This window comes from Dama dama, chromosome 2, assembly GCF_033118175.1.
Source record: "Dama dama isolate Ldn47 chromosome 2, ASM3311817v1, whole genome shotgun sequence".
NCBI lineage: Eukaryota > Metazoa > Chordata > Mammalia > Artiodactyla > Cervidae > Dama > Dama dama.
This window is the reverse complement of record NC_083682.1, coordinates 21,875,545-21,896,338: the sequence shown is the minus strand read 5'-3', so window position 1 is coordinate 21,896,338 and position 20,794 is coordinate 21,875,545. Positions and strand designations below refer to the sequence as shown.

General features: G+C 42.4%; 1 protein-coding gene across 1 annotated transcript; it reads left to right on the top strand.

The window, feature by feature from the left end:
* Positions 1-1,192: 1,192 nt before the first annotated feature.
* On the top strand, positions 1,193-14,709 carry EI24 (EI24 autophagy associated transmembrane protein). Its single transcript, XM_061167234.1, has 11 exons — positions 1,193-1,321; positions 4,365-4,477; positions 7,575-7,720; positions 8,450-8,510; positions 9,355-9,421; positions 10,146-10,270; positions 10,586-10,705; positions 11,076-11,187; positions 11,884-11,995; positions 12,536-12,610; positions 13,670-14,709. Exons 2-11 carry the CDS (start codon positions 4,436-4,438, stop codon positions 13,830-13,832), a joined length of 1,023 nt encoding a protein of 340 aa, XP_061023217.1. The 5' UTR covers positions 1,193-1,321; positions 4,365-4,435; the 3' UTR covers positions 13,833-14,709.
* Positions 14,710-20,794: the final 6,085 nt, after the last annotated feature.

Sequence of the window (20,794 nt, the reverse complement as noted above, 5' to 3'; positions counted from 1 at the left end):
TTCAGAGGCTTCTGATATTCTCAACGGTTAGTTTTCTTCTCCCGTCTTGTTAGTTTCTACTTCCGGACCGTCTTCCTGGTAAAGTTTCCGCAGGCTCAGCGTAGAGGTCTCGTCTATTCTGGAATGGCGCTGGAAGTTGGTCAGGGAAGAAAAGGTCAATAACTAACTCGAGGAGAGTCAAGAGGTCTGAGTATTTGTTTTGTCACTGAGCCTGAGTAAGTCAGAAGACATCTGGGCTTACACTATGTAAGGTTATACTAAATAATTTTTAGTTCTAAAATTCTGATTCTATTGGTGGCCCGAGCGGAGTAGCTCTAAGCAAACCTAAAGGTGAAGGAAAAGGCAAATGGAAAGCAGAGAAAAAATGTGGAGTGAGAGATATAGGAGGTTGGGAATAGGGAAGAAAAAGGTTATAGGTCAGGCTTGGTGGTTCGACGCCCTGGGGTAGAGACAGACCGGTGGCCTCAGAGGTGAAAACAGTTTCATTTCTATTTACTTAACCGTTTTCATCTCAGCCAACATTGTGCTGCCAGAAGACAAAGACTAAGGCAGCTAAACTGCATGGCAGCTTGACCTATTCTTTTTTTTCCCCCGAATATTTATTTATTTATTTATTTGGCTGCACCAGGTCTTAGTTGTGGCATGTGAGAACTAGTTCCCTGACCAGGGATCAAATCCGTGTCTGCTGCATTGGGAGCTGGGGAGTCTCAGCCACTGGACCACCAGGGAAGGCCCATTGACCTATTCTTAGTCATTTTATTCTCAATAGGTGAATGAGCTTGATTTAAACCCAGCATTCCTTAGTACTCTTTGGTTACAGAAAATCTCCAACCAAATAGAACAGGACGACTTCTGCATCTTATTGTTCCGTTGTTAGGCTTTATAACAGAAAGAGAGGCAACCTCGGAGAAGTAAAAAGGAGAGAGCAAAGAACTATTAATAGATATTGGATCCGGAAGGAGGGCAGCCGGGCGGCAATGGAGGAACTGCGTGCGGAGGAGCGGCGGGGCGCGGACACGGCGCTCAACGGGCTCGGCTCTCCGACTGCATTTCCAGGCTGCGTCCCCACGTAGCCCCGCCCCTCACCCGCCGTGGCCCCGCCCCCTCCTCCCGGGCCGCTGGACCGGGCGCCCGCCCGACTTCCCAGCGGCCCCGTGCGGCCCGGGCATGCCCAGTGCGGGCGCAGCGGCCCCGGCCCTGGCAGCGCCCGGGCGGGAGCGGGCGGCCCGGCGCGGAGGGGCTCGGAGGAGACGAGCGGACCCGCGGCGGGCGAGGGACCCGGCTGGAGCCGGAGCCGCAGCCGCGGCGGCGAAGCTGCCGGGTAGGTGCAGCTCGGCCGAGCCAGGCCCTGGCGCCGCGCAGCCCGCTCGCGGGGTGGACCCCGGCGGCTGGGGCGGCGATGGCGTGGGAGGGCAGCAGGGCCCGAGCTCGGGGTTGGGAGGTGCGGGCGGAGGCTGCGGGCGGGGACCCCGGACCGGAAAGTGCCTCGGCGGCGGGGCAGGACTGGGGCGGGGGACGCAGCCGGCAGCCGCGGGCGAACCTCTCTGCCCGGGTGCGGCGCGGCTCGGTTTGGCTCCTTGTGTGACGGGAGGTGAGCTTGCCCCGCGCCTCGTGCACGGCTGTGGTTGCCGAGAGAGACGAGCTTCCACTCGAGTTTGCCCAGGAGCTGTGGGGAGACGGGTCCGAAGGGACCTGTGGGCTCCGAGCGTCCGCGGAGCCCTGTGAGAAGAGAGGATGCTTACCTTTAGCGCACCTGGAGTGGGATGTGACAGCCACCTGCCTTCCGGACTTGGATTTAGTGACTTAGAAATGAAAGTACAGGACTGTGCCTCAGTAGATAGTCAGTTCTCATGACTACTTAGGAATTTAATGGCCAGCTGTGTTTACAGGCTTAAGAAACATTTTGTCCCTGGGATGCTCGGGTTAAACAAAATTCCTCATCGCAAAGCTTGAGTAGACAGTCTCGAGGGCTGGAATACCGGGGTTTTGAAGTTCTCTGTAGCCTTTCGCGTGCTGTAATCTTGGGCAAGCCATTTAACTTCAGACTCAGTTCCTCCGTCTGTGAAATCATGTGAACTAGATGTATCTCATTTACTTTCACCTCAGTTGGAGGATTCCCTCCGTATATTATTCAGTCTCTGGTCACCAGTTGTGGCAGGTTGCTTTTCTCCATGTCTGACCTTTTTTGTCAAACCGGATAATTCACCAACTATTTCTGGAGCAAGGCTGCTAGGGTCTCCTTGTAAAATTGAAGTGACTTGTCCTCAGAAGCCACTGTTGGTCAGTAGGTAACTCGCGACTTGTTTGTTACCCGCAGAGTGAAAGGCGCTCAGTCTTGCCCGACTCTTTGCGACCCCATGGACTGTATGCTTCATGGAATTCTCCAGGCCAGAATGCTGGAATGGGTAGTCTTTTCCTTCTCCAGGGGATCTTCCCAACCCAGGGATGGAACCCAGGTCTCCTGCATTGCAGGTGGATTCTTTACCTTCTGAACCACAAGGGAAGCCCTGCAGTAGCCAGGTGTTAATGGCCATGGTTCACGTAACAGAGCTCTTCCCCCTGAATTAGGCCCGACATGCTTCAAGTTGTGTCAGCGCCTTGTGAGAAACCCAGACTAAGTAATCTGTTTCCTTAAACTCCCAAACTAGCTCATTCTGTAATGGGATTATGTTTATATTAGAAGTTAAGGTTTTATTTTCATGTTATTGCGCTGTATACTCAAAACCTAGCAAGAAATTTAATACCCTTAATTCATCGATGAGGAAGTAGACGATTAAGAATGAATCCGTGATAGTCTTTAGCAACCAGTGTCTTATGTATCATCATGAGCATTAACTATTCACCTGACTCTGAGTGTATCTGTGTAGGATTTGACCCAAGGAGCAGATGGTACATACAGTGTTGTGTAAGTTGCCTTCCTACTGCTGTATTCTCTGCTTTTCTTGTTCTAGGTGGCAGTAGTCCAGTTGGGTCAGTAAGGTATAGTTTGGTGAAGTGGTCATTAAGCAAAGGGTGCTTATGTTTTGAAATTTGAGGTTTGTAGAAGCTGCCTGTGATATTGTCATTATGCGCTGTCTCTTAAACTCAGGATATCTCAGATTGATTAAGTCACATTTGAGAATTTTAGAATCCCAAGTTCTTAATTAAATGTTTGAAAATGGGTTCTTCATTCACCTTAAACACATTACTTGGGAGCATGATATTGTAAGAATATTTATACATGTGAACTTTCAAGTTATTATTTTATGAAGCTAGATTTTTCATACACCTAATAAAAAAATACAGTGGGAACCCAGAGAAAACTGTAATTCAAAAAGACACACGCAACCCTATGTTCATTAGAGCACTGTTTACAATAGCTAAGAAATAGAAACAACCTAGATGTCCATCAACAGAGGTAGTACAACAATGGAGTACTACTCAGCCATAAAAAGGAGCAAAGTTGAGTTGTTTACAGAGACATAGATGGACTCAAAAAATACAGTGGGAAAGTTATAGTGTGTTAAAGATATGTTTGTATATGTGAACTTAATCTTTTTTTGGCCTAGTTTAAAATTCATTATTTCTTGCATGCTTATTAAAATTTTACATATATATGTACATATTTAAAGTTGGAAAACAGGAAAGGCATATTTGAGGGTCTTGGGAAATTTTACATCATCATCTAAACTTACCTCTGCTGGAGGGACCCATGTATGAAGTGCGTATTTAACAACTTTTGTTAGAACAGAACTTTCATCTTGCTCTTGTATTTGCATTCAAGTAACATCAAGCACAAATATTGCTTAAGAGGATATTGAAGTGTAATTATCACTCATGATCTCGGATCTCGAAAATACCTGGGATATGTAGAAGGGATGGTTACCTGATATGACTTCTTGGAAAAGACCCTGATGCCGGGAAGGATAGAGGGCAGGAAGAGAAGAGGGTGACAGGGATGATTGGATGGCATCATCAACTCAATGGACATGAGTTTGAGCAAACTCTGGGAGATAGTGAAAGACAGGAAAGCCTGACGTGTTGCAGTTTATGGGGTCACAGAATTGGGTACAACTTAGCAACTAAACAACAACAAAGGAGGAATAGTTAGGGACATCATGGCCCAGAGAAGAGGCTAATGGTCCAAGAGCACATTTACGCAGAATAAAAGTGAAAGGGGAGCAAGTGATTTAAAAATTGTTGATTTCAGGTTTTTCAGCAGGTACAGGTATAATCTCACTTGGTTCACTTGCTAGTATCTACTTAACTGATAGAATCTACTGCACTCCTACTAGAGAAGTATGTGGAAAACGTCGTCATGTAGAAGTGCATGAAGTAACTTGAAGAGAAATATTTTTCCTTAATTATACTCCATCTGTTTTCAGGTCCTTCATGATGAAAATTCTGGGGACACTTCTCTCTCTTTTGTGTAGTTGATAGTTTGGGCGGTAAAGAGATGGCTGACAGTGTCAAAACCTTTCTGCAGGACCTTGCCAGGGTGAGTACGTCCAATCTTCTTCTGGCCCTTTTGCTGCAGGAACTGACTAGAAAATCCGTTAGGTAGTGTTACATTTGTTGGATATAGGTTTTCACTCTAATCCATACTACTCAAGAGAGAGGAATTATCCTGCATCTCACAGAAACTTGGGAGACCTGTCTAGTGAGTGTCTTTAGTATGGGGACCCTGGTCAGCTTGGGCCCAGACTGTCTTTTTTTTTTTAAACTGTATTTTTTTTTTGACCATGCCAAGTGAATTGTGGGATCTTAGTTCCCCTACTAGGGATTGAATCGGGCCCTAGACCTTGAGAGCATGGTGTCCTAACCACTGGACCACCAGGGAATTCCCTAAACTTTATTTTGGAATAATTTTAGACTTGCAGAGAAGTTGTCTGGTCATACAGAGAGCTCCACTGTCCTTCACCAGGTTCTCTTAATATTACCATCTTATGTAACCAAGGTATATTGTTGAAAACCAAGCAATGAACATTGATGTAATGCTACTACCTAACCTACTTTGTTTGGGTCTACAGTATAGAACCTCTCTTATTCTTCCATTCTACAAGGCAGAGATGATGATGCTCTAGGAAAATGTCCCATTAAAGAGACATTTAGGACCCCTAATCAACAGACCCATAAAGGTCTGTTTAGGACCCAGTAACCCGAATGATCAATAGCATGACATTCTGGTATAGTGATGTCTGAGGTCCAGTGCCCTAGTTGGAATCCCTGTCGCTTTATTCTTGAGGGCGGGAGAGAGACCGGTTCTGCCTGGGAGTGGGAGTGTTTATAAGTTTATTTCCTTTGATTAAAAGAGGTGGAATTGAAGGAATATCTTAGAAGGGCCAAAGGGAATTCATGCGATGTGACCTTCCTTGAATACCTTACATCCTCGTCTTGCTATTCTTGTGTGATAAAATGTCAGCTCTGGATCAGTTATACCACATGCACTCTCTGTTTGTCTGCCCCAGACAGACTGTAAGTGTCAGAGGTGGGGATCCTGTCGTCATCCTGGCACGTGCTAGGCCTTAAGCCACTTGAACTTAATGATCTTAAAATTTTAAACTGTTTGTGGAAGACTCAGAAGTTAAAAAGCAAAATAAGAATAAACCTTACTCATAGGTAACAGATCACGTGAACCTTGCCAGTGTATGCTTCTTTCTGTGTGTAGTTCATAACCTTGTCCATTTCTCTGTATTCTGACCAATTTCTCTAAAATCTGTTTTTGCTCATAATAGGAGAAAATGCCATTCTTAAATCCGGGTTGACCATTGTTTCCAGAATACCTTTTTCTGCTTCTTGACGGTGTTGATGGTGTGAACCTTAGTTCTTCCCTCTCTACTTTGGATATAAAACTGTTCTGGCACTTACTAAACTATACACTTTTTGTTGTTGTTGTTTACTTACGTACTTTTCCTGCCGGGTTATGAGTTTCTTAAGCACGTCCATATGACTGATACCTAGCTCATTAAGGATGCTCAATATGAAAGTGGGTGGATGAATGAGGGTAGTCCTTTGAACTGGGTAATAGGCAGGTCTGATGTTCATAGTAATGACAGTAACCTTTCTACCACTGGGGCTCTTCCAGTTATTGGCAAGTGGTCCCATCAGTGACTTACAGACTTAATCATTCTCTCCCTCACCGTACCCTGTTTAAAGACATTCTCCTCCAGCTATACGCCCATGTTGTTTCCATCTTACTCAGCAATAGCTTTTCATACTTTTACAGTAATTATTTCTTTGTGTCTTCCTTCAGCCTTGGTCCAGCCCTGGTCTTTTTTGGAGACCAGTGTTTAATCTATCCTTGTATCGCTGGTTTGATACAGGATATAAATCCTACTTGTAGGCATTCAATTCATATTAAAAGAGTATAAAGGAGAGCTATAACTTGCTTAACAGTATGGGTAAGTCTTAGAGGGATCAGAAAACCACTGTTTTGCAACCGTGTTATTCAAGATTGGTTTGGGCAAGACTTGTTAATTGATGCCCAAATCTAGGGAAGAGGACTTGATGAGCAGGATGTTTGCCTGGTCTCAGAAATGTCTGCCCGCAGATTCCTTACTAGTTGCAAGGAGAAAAATTTGCAGTCGTACAAAGCTGGATAACACCTTCTGAATATGTAAGATCAGTGTAACCAGCAAGGGCCGACACAGACATCACACGCCTCTGGATGTAACACCTGGAAACGCACCCCATCACGTAGGTGATTCTTGTGGTTTAGTCACTATGTCGTGTCTAACTCTTTGCGACCTCAGGGACTGTAGTCCACCAGACTCCTCTCTGGGATTTCCCAGGCAAGAATACTTGAGTGGGTTGCCATTTCCTCCTCTAAGGCTCTTCCCAACCTAGGGTTCAATCCCATGTCTCTTGTATTGGCATGTGGATTCTTTATCGTTGACCCACCTGGGAAGCCCCACTTAGGTGATGACTCCTGCTAAAAATGGGTAACCTGGGGTCTAATCATGAGGTCACAAACAAACCTAAATTGAGGGCACCTCATTAAATAACTGATGTGTATACTTCAAAAAGGAAGACAGCCACAGAGCTGTTCCTGATGGAAGGAGACTAAAGAGATACGAGAGCTAAGTGCAACATGTGATTCTGAACTGATGTCTGGTATGTGACAGGTAAAAATGCTGTGGAGGGCATTTCTGAGACAAATGGGGAAATTGGAGTATGGGCTATAGATTAAACTATTTTAGTGTTTAATTTCTTTTATAGATAACTGTCTTGTATTAAGGAATATCATTGTTCTTAGGAAATACACAATGAACAGTTACAAGTAAAGAGACATGATAATAACAACCTACTCAAATGATCTAGAAAAAAAGAGTATATATGTATAAACAGTAATAATAAATAACAGTGTGGTACAATGACTGGTGATTTCGAGAAAGGATATTGGGAAGTTCTCCATTCTTCCAACTCTTCTGTAAATTGGGAATGATTTCTAAACAGAAGAATATCAAGGGTCACTTCAGCCTTGTAGCAAACTAAGTAGAATGATTTACACTATTATCTCATTGTATCTAACTTTGGGAAGTCTTCTGATCCATAATTTTCCCTTCTTTAAAAATAATAAATGCTCATGTCTACAGGGAATCAAAGACTCCATCTGGGGAATTTGTACCATCTCAAAGCTTGATGCTCGAATTCAGCAGAAGAGAGAGGAGCAGCGTCGAAGAAGGGCAAGCAGCGTCCTGGCTCAGAGGAGGGCCCAGAGCATAGAGAGGAAGCAGGAGAGGTACGGAGTTGGGGCTGAGGTCAGGGAGCATCTGAACTCCCTTCCAGTTGGGGGTAGGGGGACACTTGAGGCAGTGATCGAATTTAGCATAAAATTCAGACACTACATAATGATGTGGAGTTTCAGTACTCCATCATTTGTCTTTTGTACTTTCTCCCCCATAAAAGTTACAGGTGATTTTTCCCTACTCCCCTCACGTTGAATTAAACTGAGGTCTAGCAGTAATCCTTGTTCAAAATACTGTGGTGTCTAAAAGAAATCAGAATGATGAATATCGTTGTTGTTTTGGTTGCTAAGTTATGTCCGTCTCTTTGCGACCCCAAAGGACCAGGCCCCTCTCTCCATGGGATTTCCCAGGCAAGAATACTGGAGTGGGTTGCCATTTTCTTCTCCAAGAATGGTGAATAGAGAACCATAAAAAATTTTTTTGGCTGAGTGGATGCTTCTAGGAGCGCCTATGTGGATTTTGATAAAAGAATCTCAGACATCCCCTTCTAATCTTCTCCAGTCTTGGACTTAGGAAATAAAGGAGTTTGTTTGTTTGTTTTTAAGGAAAAATGGTTCTCTTGAAATAGTTTTAGTCTTTCTCATTAGGAGAGAAATTGGAAGAACAATAGGTGCTAAAAAATAACATGGTGCAAAGAAAATATATAAAAAGGAGAGCTGCTGAATGACAATACGGAAATAGCCTATATACCTGTTAAGCTAAACACATGTGGTCTTTTCCAGTGAACCACGTATTGTTAGCAGAATTTTTCAGTGCTGCGCTTGGAATGGTGGAGTTTTCTGGGTGAGTTCTTTTTCCTCAAATTCCAAGTGCCTTAGAAGCATCTTTATTCAGATTGTTGCAATGTTCATGGTTCTCAGCTGTCTTCTTAAAACTGAGACAGGTAGCTTTCACCTAGTAGTGCATTCCTAAGGCCATCACTCAGGATTTTGTGTACTTTCAGTCATTTTATGCCCCCTTAGAATTCTTGTATGTAAATGTCAGGGACAGCCCTGTACTTACACTTTTTTGTTAAATGACTTAAGTTTTATTGTCATAGGTAACAATTTCTCATGACATTGTCTGAACATTTTGGTTCAGAGTGACTGTGAAGGCTCAAAGGGGAGGGACAGATGGACATGAGCGAGGCTCTCCCTTCTCCTGGTCATAGCAGTGTCCTCAAATTGATTACTATGGAAACTCACACCAGAAAGTTGTCTACAGTTGACTAAGAACCAACACAGCCCCAGGAGAAATTTGAGTACTTTGAAAAACAGATAGTAAAAATATTTTCTTTGACTTGAAATTCAGTATAATTCAACTTGTTAATCTAAACATTTCACAAATGTTTTTAGGTGTTAGCTTTAATTAATCAAATACGACTGTGTTCTTAGTATTGGCATGAATACGGATTGAAATGTTCTCCTATGCCCCCCAAAGTTTTACTGTTTCCATAGGCAGCGTCAGGTTTTTTCCTCTCAACTGGAGAACTGGTAAAGAGAAATGAGTCCACTTCAGGAAATGATGCCACTGCAGGACTCCTGATTTATAAAAGGCACTTCCATCTGGAAAATAAGTGCTTTGAAACTTGGAATTCTTGTTTTAAAGAAGGGCTTTTAATGCTTACCTTGTTGCTTCTCTCCTTTAGTTCAGTCTGCTCTTGTTTTATCGAGTGTTCATTCCCGTCCTTCAGTCGGTAACGGCCCAGATTATTGGTAAGTAACTCCATTGCTCAATGCTATCTGCCCAGGATAGAGGTGGGGGAGGTTTTTCCTGTCTCCCTCAGTTTATTGAACACTTACTTTAAACCCAGAGCTTTAGGTTTTTTATGTATTTATTTGTTTGACTGTATCAGGTCTTATTTGCCCTGAGGCATGTGGGATCTTAGTTCTGTGACCAGGGATCCAACCCGTGTCCCCTGCTTTGCAAGGGAGATTCTTCTAAGTCAAATCTCTCAGCAACCCTTTGAGTAGGTATTGCTATGGATACCATTTTGTAGATGAGGAAATGCAAATTGGTTACCAAAGTTAAACCGTTTGTAAGTGGCGAAGCTGGAATATGAACTCAGGTGGATTCCTGCATCCAGTGACTACTAGTCACTGACCTGTCAGCCACCACCAAGTGAGAATTTTTTGTACAAGCAAGCAGCACATATCCATGGCCACTTTGAATTGGAGTCATGGCCAGAATGTGGTGTTTCTATGAAAAGTAAGACTGCCTGGAAAAGGTACAGTGATGTGCTGGCAAGAAGCAAAGGGGTGTGTGTGTGTGTCGGGGGGGTGTGTAGGGTGTGTGTGTGTGTGTGTGTAGTGGGTGTGTGTGTGTGTAGGGGGTGTGTGTGTGTGTAGGGGAAACACAGTCACAGGTCAGGGGATGCACCTCTGGCCTTCTGGCTTTCCCTTTTTTCAGATAAACTAATAAGCCCTCCCCCTGTCTTAGGTGATCCGTCACTACACGGGGATGTCTGGTCGTGGCTGGAGTTCTTCCTCACGTCAATTTTCAGTGCTCTCTGGGTGCTCCCCCTTTTTGTGCTCAGCAAAGTTGTCAATGCGATTTGGTTTCAGGTAGGTCCAGAGCAGCATGGAGTCTGGGTCTGACGGCATGATTGGTCACCAGGTGGCAGATTTCAGCCTGTCAGTTTAGTGGCCATGTAGGGAGTGATGCCACAGCCTGGACTTTTCTTGGTCAGGCAGCCAGTGGGTGAGCTCTGGGCTCTTGTAAAATGGAATTATTCTCTCAGGTCATAAGGGCATCTCATGGCCAGGTGTCCATGGGCTTTTCTCCCCTGGCAGGTCTCTTGGCAAATCAGTAGCCTTCACTTTGGGGATGGATAGTGAGGCCATTTAATTCATGTTTTGGTGAGCTCTTCTCTCTTGCAGGATATAGCTGACCTGGCATTCGAGGTATCTGGGAGGAAGCCTCACCCATTCCCTAGTGTCAGCAAAATAATTGCTGACATGCTCTTCAACCTCTTGCTTCAGGCTCTCTTCCTTCTCCAGGTGAGACTGGCCTTCTGGGCACATGGGCGGATTAAACAAAGATCCACTAGAGGGAGCTTCACAAAAACAGGGTATCCCGTTTATACTGAGCAGATAAGTTTATGGGAGGTAATGATTTTTAAATCATTTTTTCACAGAAACAGCTAGAGAGTTTTAAAATCATAAAATGATTAAAAAAAAAAGAACACCACATGAATTTGCCTACTCTGCTCTTCCCACCCACCCTGAGCCTTCTCCACTCACCTGCTATTTTAGAAACTTGAGAAGCAGCTCTCCGGCTGTCTGGGTAGAGAGCGAGAGGGATAAATCAGGTGAACAGTGTTAGGTCTCCGAAGCGTTGGAATTAAGCTTTTCCATACTTGTTCTTCAGGGGATGTTTGTGAGTCTCTTTCCCATCCATCTTGTTGGTCAGCTGGTTAGTCTCCTGCATATGTCTCTCCTCTACTCACTATACTGCTTCGAATATCGTTGGTTCAATAAAGGTAAGCCTGTCCAAAGAAACTCAAGAGCTTGGAGGCCCAGTTTGAAAATGGTGCTGCCAAGGAAACTTCTTAAATTCTTCAATACTGAGGCCCTTGGCAAACCCATCATTGGAATGAAGCAGACTTTTTGGCAAGAGGGGACTTACATTTGGCTTAGAGGTTTTTTTTAACTCTTTGGTGCTGGGGTATGTAGCACTGTAGGACTACCTGTGGAGCTCAATATCATGTAGCTCTGACAGAGCCATAAGGGGGCATAAATGAGCACCAGTTATTCTGAATCAGAGAAGTTAATTTGATGCTGGTGCATACAGATCATTTGGGGGATATGTTGAAAGTCCTTGGCATATTTGGATGTGGATGGTTGAAAGAGATTAATTGATTTCTAGAGGATGGCTGCCTTTTATATATATATATATATATATATCTTGCTTTGTTTAAAACTAATACTGACATAGGATGCTCCTGGTATTGAATTCAGAATTCACTTGGCTTGCCAGCTTTGAAATTGTGATTGTTCAGTTGTAAAATGTTTGCATAGAAGCTTTATGGGATTTGGGCAATTCTGATATAGTTTAGTTGTATTCTAAATAGCAAATCTGAACCTAAAACTGAAACCTCAAATAAATTGTTTTCGATATTTAGTCATTTGACTAGAAGGAAGTAATGCAGCCTAATTATATTGGCTCCTTGTTTTAGGAATTGAAATGCACCAGCGGTTGTCAAACATAGAAAGGAATTGGCCTTACTACTTTGGATTTGGTTTGCCCCTGGCTTTCCTCACAGCAATGCAGTCCTCCTACATTGTCAGGTAATTGGACTGCAAGGACTTGAAGGGAACTAATTTTTTTAAAAAATGATAATAATAACTCACCGTAGGGAGCACCTTGTGTGCGCTTGGTTCTGTGCTAGGCTTTCTGCATTCTTACTTGGCCGTCTAGAGGTCTGTAGGATTTTTCTCCCTGACAGATAGTCATAGATGTCTGTCAGCATTATTTTATTTTTTGTGGGGGGCCACACCTTGAAGAATGCAGGATCTTAGCCCCCTGCAGTGGAAGCATGGAATCGTAACCATTGGACTGCCAAGGAAATATTAGCATTAAAATATTGTCTGCATGATCCTATATCCCATATTCTTTCTTCTATGTTGCTTCCTGGAATAATGTTAAACATAGCCAGTGTTTAGAAAAATCCTTTTTTCAAAAATTTTAAACATGTGTTTGATAGATTTAAGGGTCCATTAAGCCATACTATTTAGCACTGGAGGTAATGAACTTTGGGCTTCTAATATCTTCAAAGTCATGGCTGTTTTGAAGGTGACTAATTCTTTATTTTTTTTTTTCAAAAACAGTGGCTGCCTCTTCTCTATCCTCTTTCCTTTATTCATTATCAGCGCCAATGAAGCAAAGACCCCTGGCAAAGCATAGTAAGTATTAGCCAGTATTAGCTAAAATGTAGCAAGTATTTTCTGTCTAAAATACTGGGGTTGTAACAGTGCAGTTATGTGAATGAGACATTTTTACAGTTTTTAAAAAATAACCTCACATTGAAGGAAAATATTAATATATAGCTTTATGAGAGTAGCACTTCGGGGATGTATCCCAAGATTTCCCCCATGCATATGTGTGCATTTCTGTTTCAAAAATTGATACTATTATACATATTTACACATATTCTTAAAATGTAACAGTTCACTAAATAAGACGCTTATACCTATAGTTAAGCTCATTTTGTAAGAATGGCCACCTTTTAAAAAATACTGGGTCATGTGATTTGACTACATGAGTTTATTGATAATGATAACAAAACAGTATTTTAAAAATGAATCTTTAGCAATACTGGCACTCTGGAAGTTTGATGATTCAGAGAAAATCCCAGTCTTTTGATCAGTTTTGGTTAAGTCAGTGAGGATACATGCATTAGAGAAATTTCCAATCTGCTTTGGGGTCTTACATGTTCTTGCTATCCAGTAATGTTAAGTGTGCGTCTTAGCGTAATTGACTTTCTCTTGAAACTCTCCTGAAAGTGAACTATGCATAGCGTATGAGATCTTCAGACCACAGCTTGAAGTATTTATTTTGGCTCTGCTGGGTCTTTGTCGCTGCATGGGCTTTTTTCTGTTTGCAGCGAGCAGGGGCTTCTGTCTAGTTGCAGCCCACGGGCTTCTCACTGCGGTGGCTTCTCCTGTGTTGCGGATCGTGGGCTCTAGATCACAGGCTTGGTAGTTGTGGTGCGTGTGGGCTCCTCCTGGATCAGGGATCGAACCTGATTCCATTACCCTCCTGACAATGACAATCCCAGCGTTTTCTGTAGTTGCTACCTGTTTAATCTGCATGTCCAATATCTGTAGTCGCTTGATCAAATTTCAGTGGTCTTGTTTTCCCCTGTATCATTTTAAATGGAAAATAGTCAAATAAGTGACCAAACGATTAAAACAGTTTTTCTCAACTGGCCAGTCTAACAGGTTGGGTCTCTTGCCTTGCAGCCTTTTCCAGTTGCGCCTCTTCTCCTTGGTGGTTTTCTTAAGCAACAGACTCTTCCACAAGACAGTCTACCTGCAGTCGGCCCTGAGCAGCTCCACTTCTGCGGAAAAATTGCCCTCACCCCACCCGTCTCCTGCCAAACTGAAGGCTGCCACAGGCCGCTGAGTCGGTCACCCGCCATCCGGAGGGGCCGGGTGGGATCGGAAGGATGCTGTGGCAGCTCTTCTCCTGGTTCACCTCCGCCTCCTCCCAGGGAAGGCAGAGCCCACCCTGCCAAGGGCCCTGCCCACATTCCCTTCTCTCTGAGGAATCCAGATTTTCGTCTCTGGTGCACATAAGGCAGAATCTTCCTGACACCAGTATGGATTTTAAACACTGGTGAGTCTGAAAGGACCACAGGTTTTTCTGCAGCTCTTTTCTAACATTTGCCAGCCCCGTGCCTGGACTGATTTGAATACTCTTTCTCCCTGTGCCATTTCCCCTCCCATTTTCCCTTCCTGCCTCCCACCGCCCTTGGATGAATGGATTTTTGTAACTCTAGCTATTGTATTTTGTGGACCTGTTTTTTTGTTTTTCTGTGAAGCACATATATTGGATGTGGGAGGGATAGGAGGCTCCGCTGCTCCTGGTCACTCCCTTTATAGCCATCACTGTCTTGTTTCTTGTAACTCAGGTTAGATTTTGGTCTCTTGCTCCACTGCAAAAAAAAAACAAAACAAAACAAAAACACAAGCCTGAAGACACGGGACAGAAGAAAGACCTCACAGCCAGATCTCCACTGGGTTTGAGGAATGACTTTCTTTCTTCCCCTTGCAGGGGAAAAAGCTTTTTTCACTGGTACATTTAAAGCTCCCCAAAGATAGGGAGGTACCAATTTCGGACAAGTGCCACTGCAACACGGAATGCTCAGAGAACCTGAACTTTTAAACTCTGGTCTGATCTTGACTGTTGGTCACTGCTGGGTCTGTCTGGTGTTTCAAAGGAATATTGGGTGCTGCAAATAGGAACTGAAGGGGTAAACTTATTAAACCCATTAAACCTATGATTGGTTGGTTTTTTTCCTGTCATTTCAAAGAGACTAAATATGGAGGGCGGGGGGCAGATGTCAAAACACCTGTACAATGTTAAGATGTCACAGACGTGAGCTGGTTTCTCACATGTGTAATGGCAGAATTTACAAATTGTCACTTCAGGAAACATATTCGTGGAACACGAGACTTTGTCTTGATTAATTCTGAAACTTAGTTCTGAAAAATACTCCCTGAGGAAGTTTGAGTTATATTGTTATAATCGTGTTGGCATGTAGTGAAAGAATTTGGAATTGAGTTGTTTTAAAGTCTCTATGTACAGCTCCTCTGTATTTCTGAAGAAGAGAGGTCCTTCCAGACTTCAACGAATTGGACATTCTCATGAGGGAAGAGAATAGACAATTGGTTAACAGAAACCTTTACTAAGACAAAAATAAGGATTTAAAAATCGTTGCCAGGAGATGTGAACCAAGTTTGAATACAGAAGGTTTTAAAATAGTGTGTATTTCATCAGTTTGCAACTGATCGGCAGTTGCCTTATTTAAGATTGTTGTAGTTTTTAAAATGAAATTTAAAATGGCCACATTTTTGCTGTCTGAAATTTGTAATTGTGTCTGTTAAGCTGGTCTTAGAAGGATGAGGGAAATTGAGTAGATAAAGGTAAGTGATATTATCCAGCACTATGCCTGGCTATAGAAAATGATTTAAGTTACTGGAAGTGAGGGATCTGTAAAGTTTTATTAGTGTGACTGAGAGGCCAGGCGTGTACAAAAGCTAAAAGCTAGGTTAGCAAATGTCTATTGTAGATAAGCCTAATCTCATGAGGTGTACAGAAGCAGTGTAAATTTCTCTTGCCTTTTCACTAACACACAGGCAGTGAGGGCAATGGTTAGGAAATTGGGATCAAAGGGAGAGCAGGCTGTTTTTGCCAAATTCACAATGGCAGCTTAAAGTAGACTAATAAGAACTGAAAATAAGGGAGAGCAGGTCACTACAGACGAAAATGAGAGCTTGACTTTCAGTCATGCAGCCAGGAGGATCTAAGCAATCACATGCACAAAACTCTCTTTAGGAACAGGTATGTGTTGTTCCAAGCATGACCCTTTCATCCTATCTAGAGCCAAGTTGTCCTTTATAGCAACTCTAAAAAGTAAAAGCTGTAGACCTGAGTATGTTCAATTCTGCTGGAAGCTTTTAAATGGACATATGTATGCACTGACTTGTTCGTTGCTCTGAACATAGTAAGGGACCAAAATAAAATTTAATAGAAGTGACAAACTGGGATAAACTCAGAAGAGGGTGACTAATGGTTAGGGGTTTGTGAACCACCTTAAAGGATAACATTTCTCATGTAATGATCATCTGAGCACCTTCCCTGTCAGTCTTTGCAAGGTACTAAGGACTCAAGGGTAAGCCAGAAAGATGATTGCTGTCCTCTTGGATCTAACAGTACTGTGTAGGAGACTGAGAAATGATCAATTTCTTAAGACTTATGTGTTCAAATACCTACTATTTCCCATAGGCCTCAAAGCTGGATGAAACATTGGAATTCAGAGAAGCTTTGGGTAAGATAAGAGTTTCTCCCATGTGTTCAGCCTCCCATCCTCAGACTCATTCTCTGATTTCAAGTTTAAATGTTTTATTGCACCTTCAGACCTATGAGACAAGTAGTGACCATTGATCATTTAGATAAGTATGTAGTTCTTAACCAGGGGTTAACATCAGCATCATCTGAGGACTTTCCTAAGAGGCACAGGAACACCACTTGGACCTGGAATTTTTTTTTAAATGTATTTTTATAAGACTACACTGGGTTTTTGTTGCGTCATGCGGGATCTTTTGCTGTGGTCTTAGTTGTCCCACAGCATGTGGGATCTTAGATCACAACCAGGGATTGAACTCCCATCCCCTGCGTTGTGAGGTGGTTTCTTCACCACTGGACCACCAGGGAAGTCCCTGGAGGAAATTTTAAGTAATGCTAAAAATAAAAGTTAAATTCGAGTAACTATTTCCACAGGAACTTGGTAAACTATTGCATCCATAAGTAAGAACAGATTGTTATGAAAAGGGGACAGAATAGGAAGTTTCTTGGAAATTAAAAAAATGTGGAAGTAAAATGAGATGGTTTATAAAAGTGATGCTGAAGAGGCTAAATTAGAGAACCACAACGTAAGCTTGAGGAAATTTCTCAGTACAAAGACCAAAAAGATTAAGACATGGAAAAAGTTAACAATCATGGAGATGTCCAAGAATCAGATCCAACATTTGTTTCAAAAAATGAGAAGCATGGAGACAATAAAATCAGTAAATGTTTCTGGACTGATGATGACAATTGGAGTTTTCATATAGATAGTTTCATCTATAGTTTTCTTTCTTTTTTTTTTAATTCATTTTTTTGGTGGTGCTGGGTCTACAATAGGAGTTTTCATATAGATAGTTTCATCTACAGGTTTTTTTTTTTAATGATTTTTTTTGGTGGTGCTGGGTCTACAATAGCAGTTTTCATATAGATAGTTTCATCTACAGGTTTTTTTTTTTTTTTATGATTTTTTTTGGTGGTGCTGAGTCTTTGTTGCCGCATGGACTTTCTCTAGTTGTGGTGAGTGGGGGCTACTCTTTGTTGTGGTGCTTGGGCTTCCCATTGCAGTGGCTTCTCTTATTGAGGAGCACAGGCTTCAGTAGTTGTGGCACAGGGCTCATTAGTTGTGATTTGAGGGCCCTAGAGCTTTAGTTGCCCAGGGCATGTGGAATCTTCCCAGACCAGGGGTTGAACCCATGTTCCCTACATTGGCAGGTGGATTCCTATCCACTGCACCACCAGGGGAGTCCCTGTAGTTTCCATATAAGATGGCTTCCACTGCCAAGTGAAAAGCAATGAAAGGAAAAAACAAAAACCAGATGGGATCTCTAAGAGAAAATGTCAGAAAAATAGGTTACTTCCATGAGACTGTGACTCAGATTGGTATTAGACTTCTCAAGAACAACTCTGAGTAATGGAAGATAAAATTGTGATGCCCTGAAAGTGTGCTTTTATGTGTGCTTGTGTGTGTATAGATTGGTTAGTCCCTATTGTGTTCTTATAACTCTAAAACTAACGATATTATCAAGGACAAAATAAAGGCATTGTTTGCTTTCCATTCAACTTTTCTGAAAAAGTTACTTGAAGAATCTACCGAAGGGAAAAAATCCAAGATATAGATGACTAATTAAAACAAAGGCTCCCCAAAACAAAGTGAAACTGAAATCAGAGTGTGCTGAGAAGAAATCTTAGTAATATGGCCATGGTGAAACCTGGAAGGGTGGGTTCTGGGGAGAACGTCTTCAAGAAGAAATCAGATATGTTACATTGGTCTGTTCCTGATTAGATGAAGACGTGTTTATTTTTATCAGGAACATAAAAGAGGTAAGTAGACACTTCAGGAAAGACCAAAAGCTCCAAGGGAATGACAACTCCCACAGTCAGTTCAGTTGGTACAGTCCCTCAGTTGTGTCTGACTCTTTGTGACCCCGTGGACTGCAGCATGCCAGGCTTCCCTGTCCATCACCAACTCTCAGAGCTTGCTCAAACTCATGTGCATTGAGTCGGTGATGTCATCCAACCATCTCATCCTCTGTCGTCCCCTTCTCCTCCTGCCTTCAATCTTGCCCAGCATCAGGGTCTTTTCCAATGAGTCCATTTTTCCCATCAGGTGGCCAAAGTATTGGAATTTCAGCTTCAGCATCAGTCCTTCCAATGAATATTCAGGACTGATTTCCTTTAGGATTGACTAGTTGGATCTCCTTGCAGTCCAAGGGACTCTCAAGACTCTTCACCAACACCACAGTGCAAAAGCATCAATTCTTCAGCACTCAGCTTTTCTTTATGGTCCAACTCTCACATCCATATATGACTACTAGAAAAATCATAGCTTTGACTAGATGGACCTTTGTTGGCAAAGTAAAGTCTCTGCTTTTTAATATTCTGTCTAGGTTGGTCATAACTTTTCTTCTAAGGAGCAAGCATCTTTTAATTTCATGGCTGCAATCACCATCTGCAGTGATTTTGGAGCCCCAAAAAATAAAGTCTCACTGTTTCCTGATCTATTTGCCATGAAGTGATGGGACCAGATGCCATGATCTTTGTTTTCTGAATGTTGAGTTTTAAGCCAACTTGCTAACTCTCCTCTTTCACTTTCATCAAGAGGCTCTTTAGTTCTTTGCTTTCTGCCATAAGGGTGCTGTCATCTGCATATCTGAGGTTACTGATATTTCTCCCGGCAATCTTGATTCCAGCTTGTGCTTCATCCTGCCCAGTTTTTCTCATGATGTACTCTGCACATAATAATAAACAGGGTGACAAAATACAGCCTTGATGTACTCCTTTCCCGATTTGGAACCAGTCTGTTGTTCCATGTCCAGTTCTAACTGTTGCTTCCTGACCTGCATACAGATTTCTCAAGAGGCAGGTAAGGTGGTCTGGTATTCCCATCTCTTGAAGACTCTTTCACAGTATGTTGTGATCCACACAGTCAAAGGCTTTGGCATAGTCAATAAAGCAGAAGATGTTTTTCTGGAACTCTCTTGCTTTTTTGATGATCCAGTGGATATTGGTAGTTTGATCTCAGGTTCCTCTGCCTTTTCTAAATCCAGCTTGAACATCTGGAAGTTCACAGTTCACATACTGGTAAAGCCTGGCTTGGAGAATTTTGAGCATTACTTTGCTAGCGTGTGAGATGAGTGCAATTGTGTGGTAGTTGGAACACTCTTTGGCACTGCCTTTCTTTGGGATTGGAATGTAGACTGACCTTTTCCAGTCCTGTGGCCACTGCTGAGTTTTCCAAATTTGCTGGCATATTGAGTGCAGCACTTTCACAGCATCATCTTCTAGGATTTGAGATAGCTCAACTGGAATTCCATCACTTCCACTAGCTTTGTTCCGAGTGATGCTTCCTAAGGCACACTTGACTTAGCTTCTAGTATGTCTGGCTCTAGGTGAGTGATCACACCATTGCAGTTATCTGGGTCATGAAGATCTTTTTTATATAGTTCTTCTGTGTATTGCCACCTTTTCTTAGTATCTTCTGCTGCTTTTAGGTCTATACCATTTCTGTCCTTTATTGTGCCCTTCTTTGCATGAAGTGTTCCCTTTGTATCTCTAATTTTCTTGAAAAGATCTCTAGTTTTCCCCATCCTATTGTTTTCTTCTATTTCTTTGCACTAATCACTGAGGAAGGCTTTCTTATCTCTCCTTGCTATTCTTTGGAAGTCTGCATTCTAATGGGTGTATCTTTCCTTTTCTCCTTTGCTTTTTGCTTCTCTTCTTTTCACAGCTATGTGTAAGGTGTCCTCAGACAACCATTTTGCCTTTTCGCATTTCTTTTTCTTAGGGATGGTCTTGATCATTACCTCCTGTACAATGTCACAAACCTCCATCCATGGTTCTTCAGGCACGCTGTCTATCAGATCTAATCCCTTGAATCTATTTGTCACTTCGACTGTATAACTGTAATGATTTGATTTAGGTCATAACTGAATGGTCTAGTGGTTTTTCCTACTTTCTTCAATTTAAGTCAACTCTCACAAAGTAAGCTAAAAAATAGCATTATTCTAAACAATGATGGGATTGTAAAACATTTTTCTGAAACAACCAACTTAAAACTTCTGGTGCAATAAGTCAGGAGGGAGAAGGGTTAACTGACATGCTGAATGTTCATGAATAATCTCTGGGTCTATAATAACTATAATTTCCCCCAAACTTTGCCATCCTGAGTTTTACTTGTAGTTCAGCCTTTCCCCATCAAATGATATTAAAGAATCATCCTAAAAATAGGCTTAGATTTTTTTTAAAAAAGTATTTGACCAGGCCATTTCTTAGTTGCAGCTTTCAGAATCTTTACTTATAGCACTGGAACTCTTAGTTACAGCATGTGATCTATTTTCCTGACCAGGGATCCAACCCCAGGCCCTTACATTGGGAACATGGAGACTTAGCCACTGGACCACCATGAAAGTCCTTTGACTTAGACTTTGAACTTCATTCTTTAGTTGTATATTTGGACTTCTAAAAAAAATTGATTTAATTTTACCACCTGGAAACTTAAACATATTTCCTTTAAGAAA

Bases quoted from the DNA above. Each gene is read 5' to 3' on its own strand.
- EI24 (XM_061167234.1), top strand. From the start codon at position 4,436: ATGGCTGACAGTGTCAAAACCTTTCTGCAGGACCTTGCCAGG. The intron at 4,478-7,574 runs GTGAGTACGTCC...TCATGTCTACAG, and splicing joins TTCTGCAGGACCTTGCCAGG to GGAATCAAAGACTCCATCTG. The intron at 10,706-11,075 runs GTGAGACTGGCC...CTTGTTCTTCAG, and splicing joins AGGCTCTCTTCCTTCTCCAG to GGGATGTTTGTGAGTCTCTT.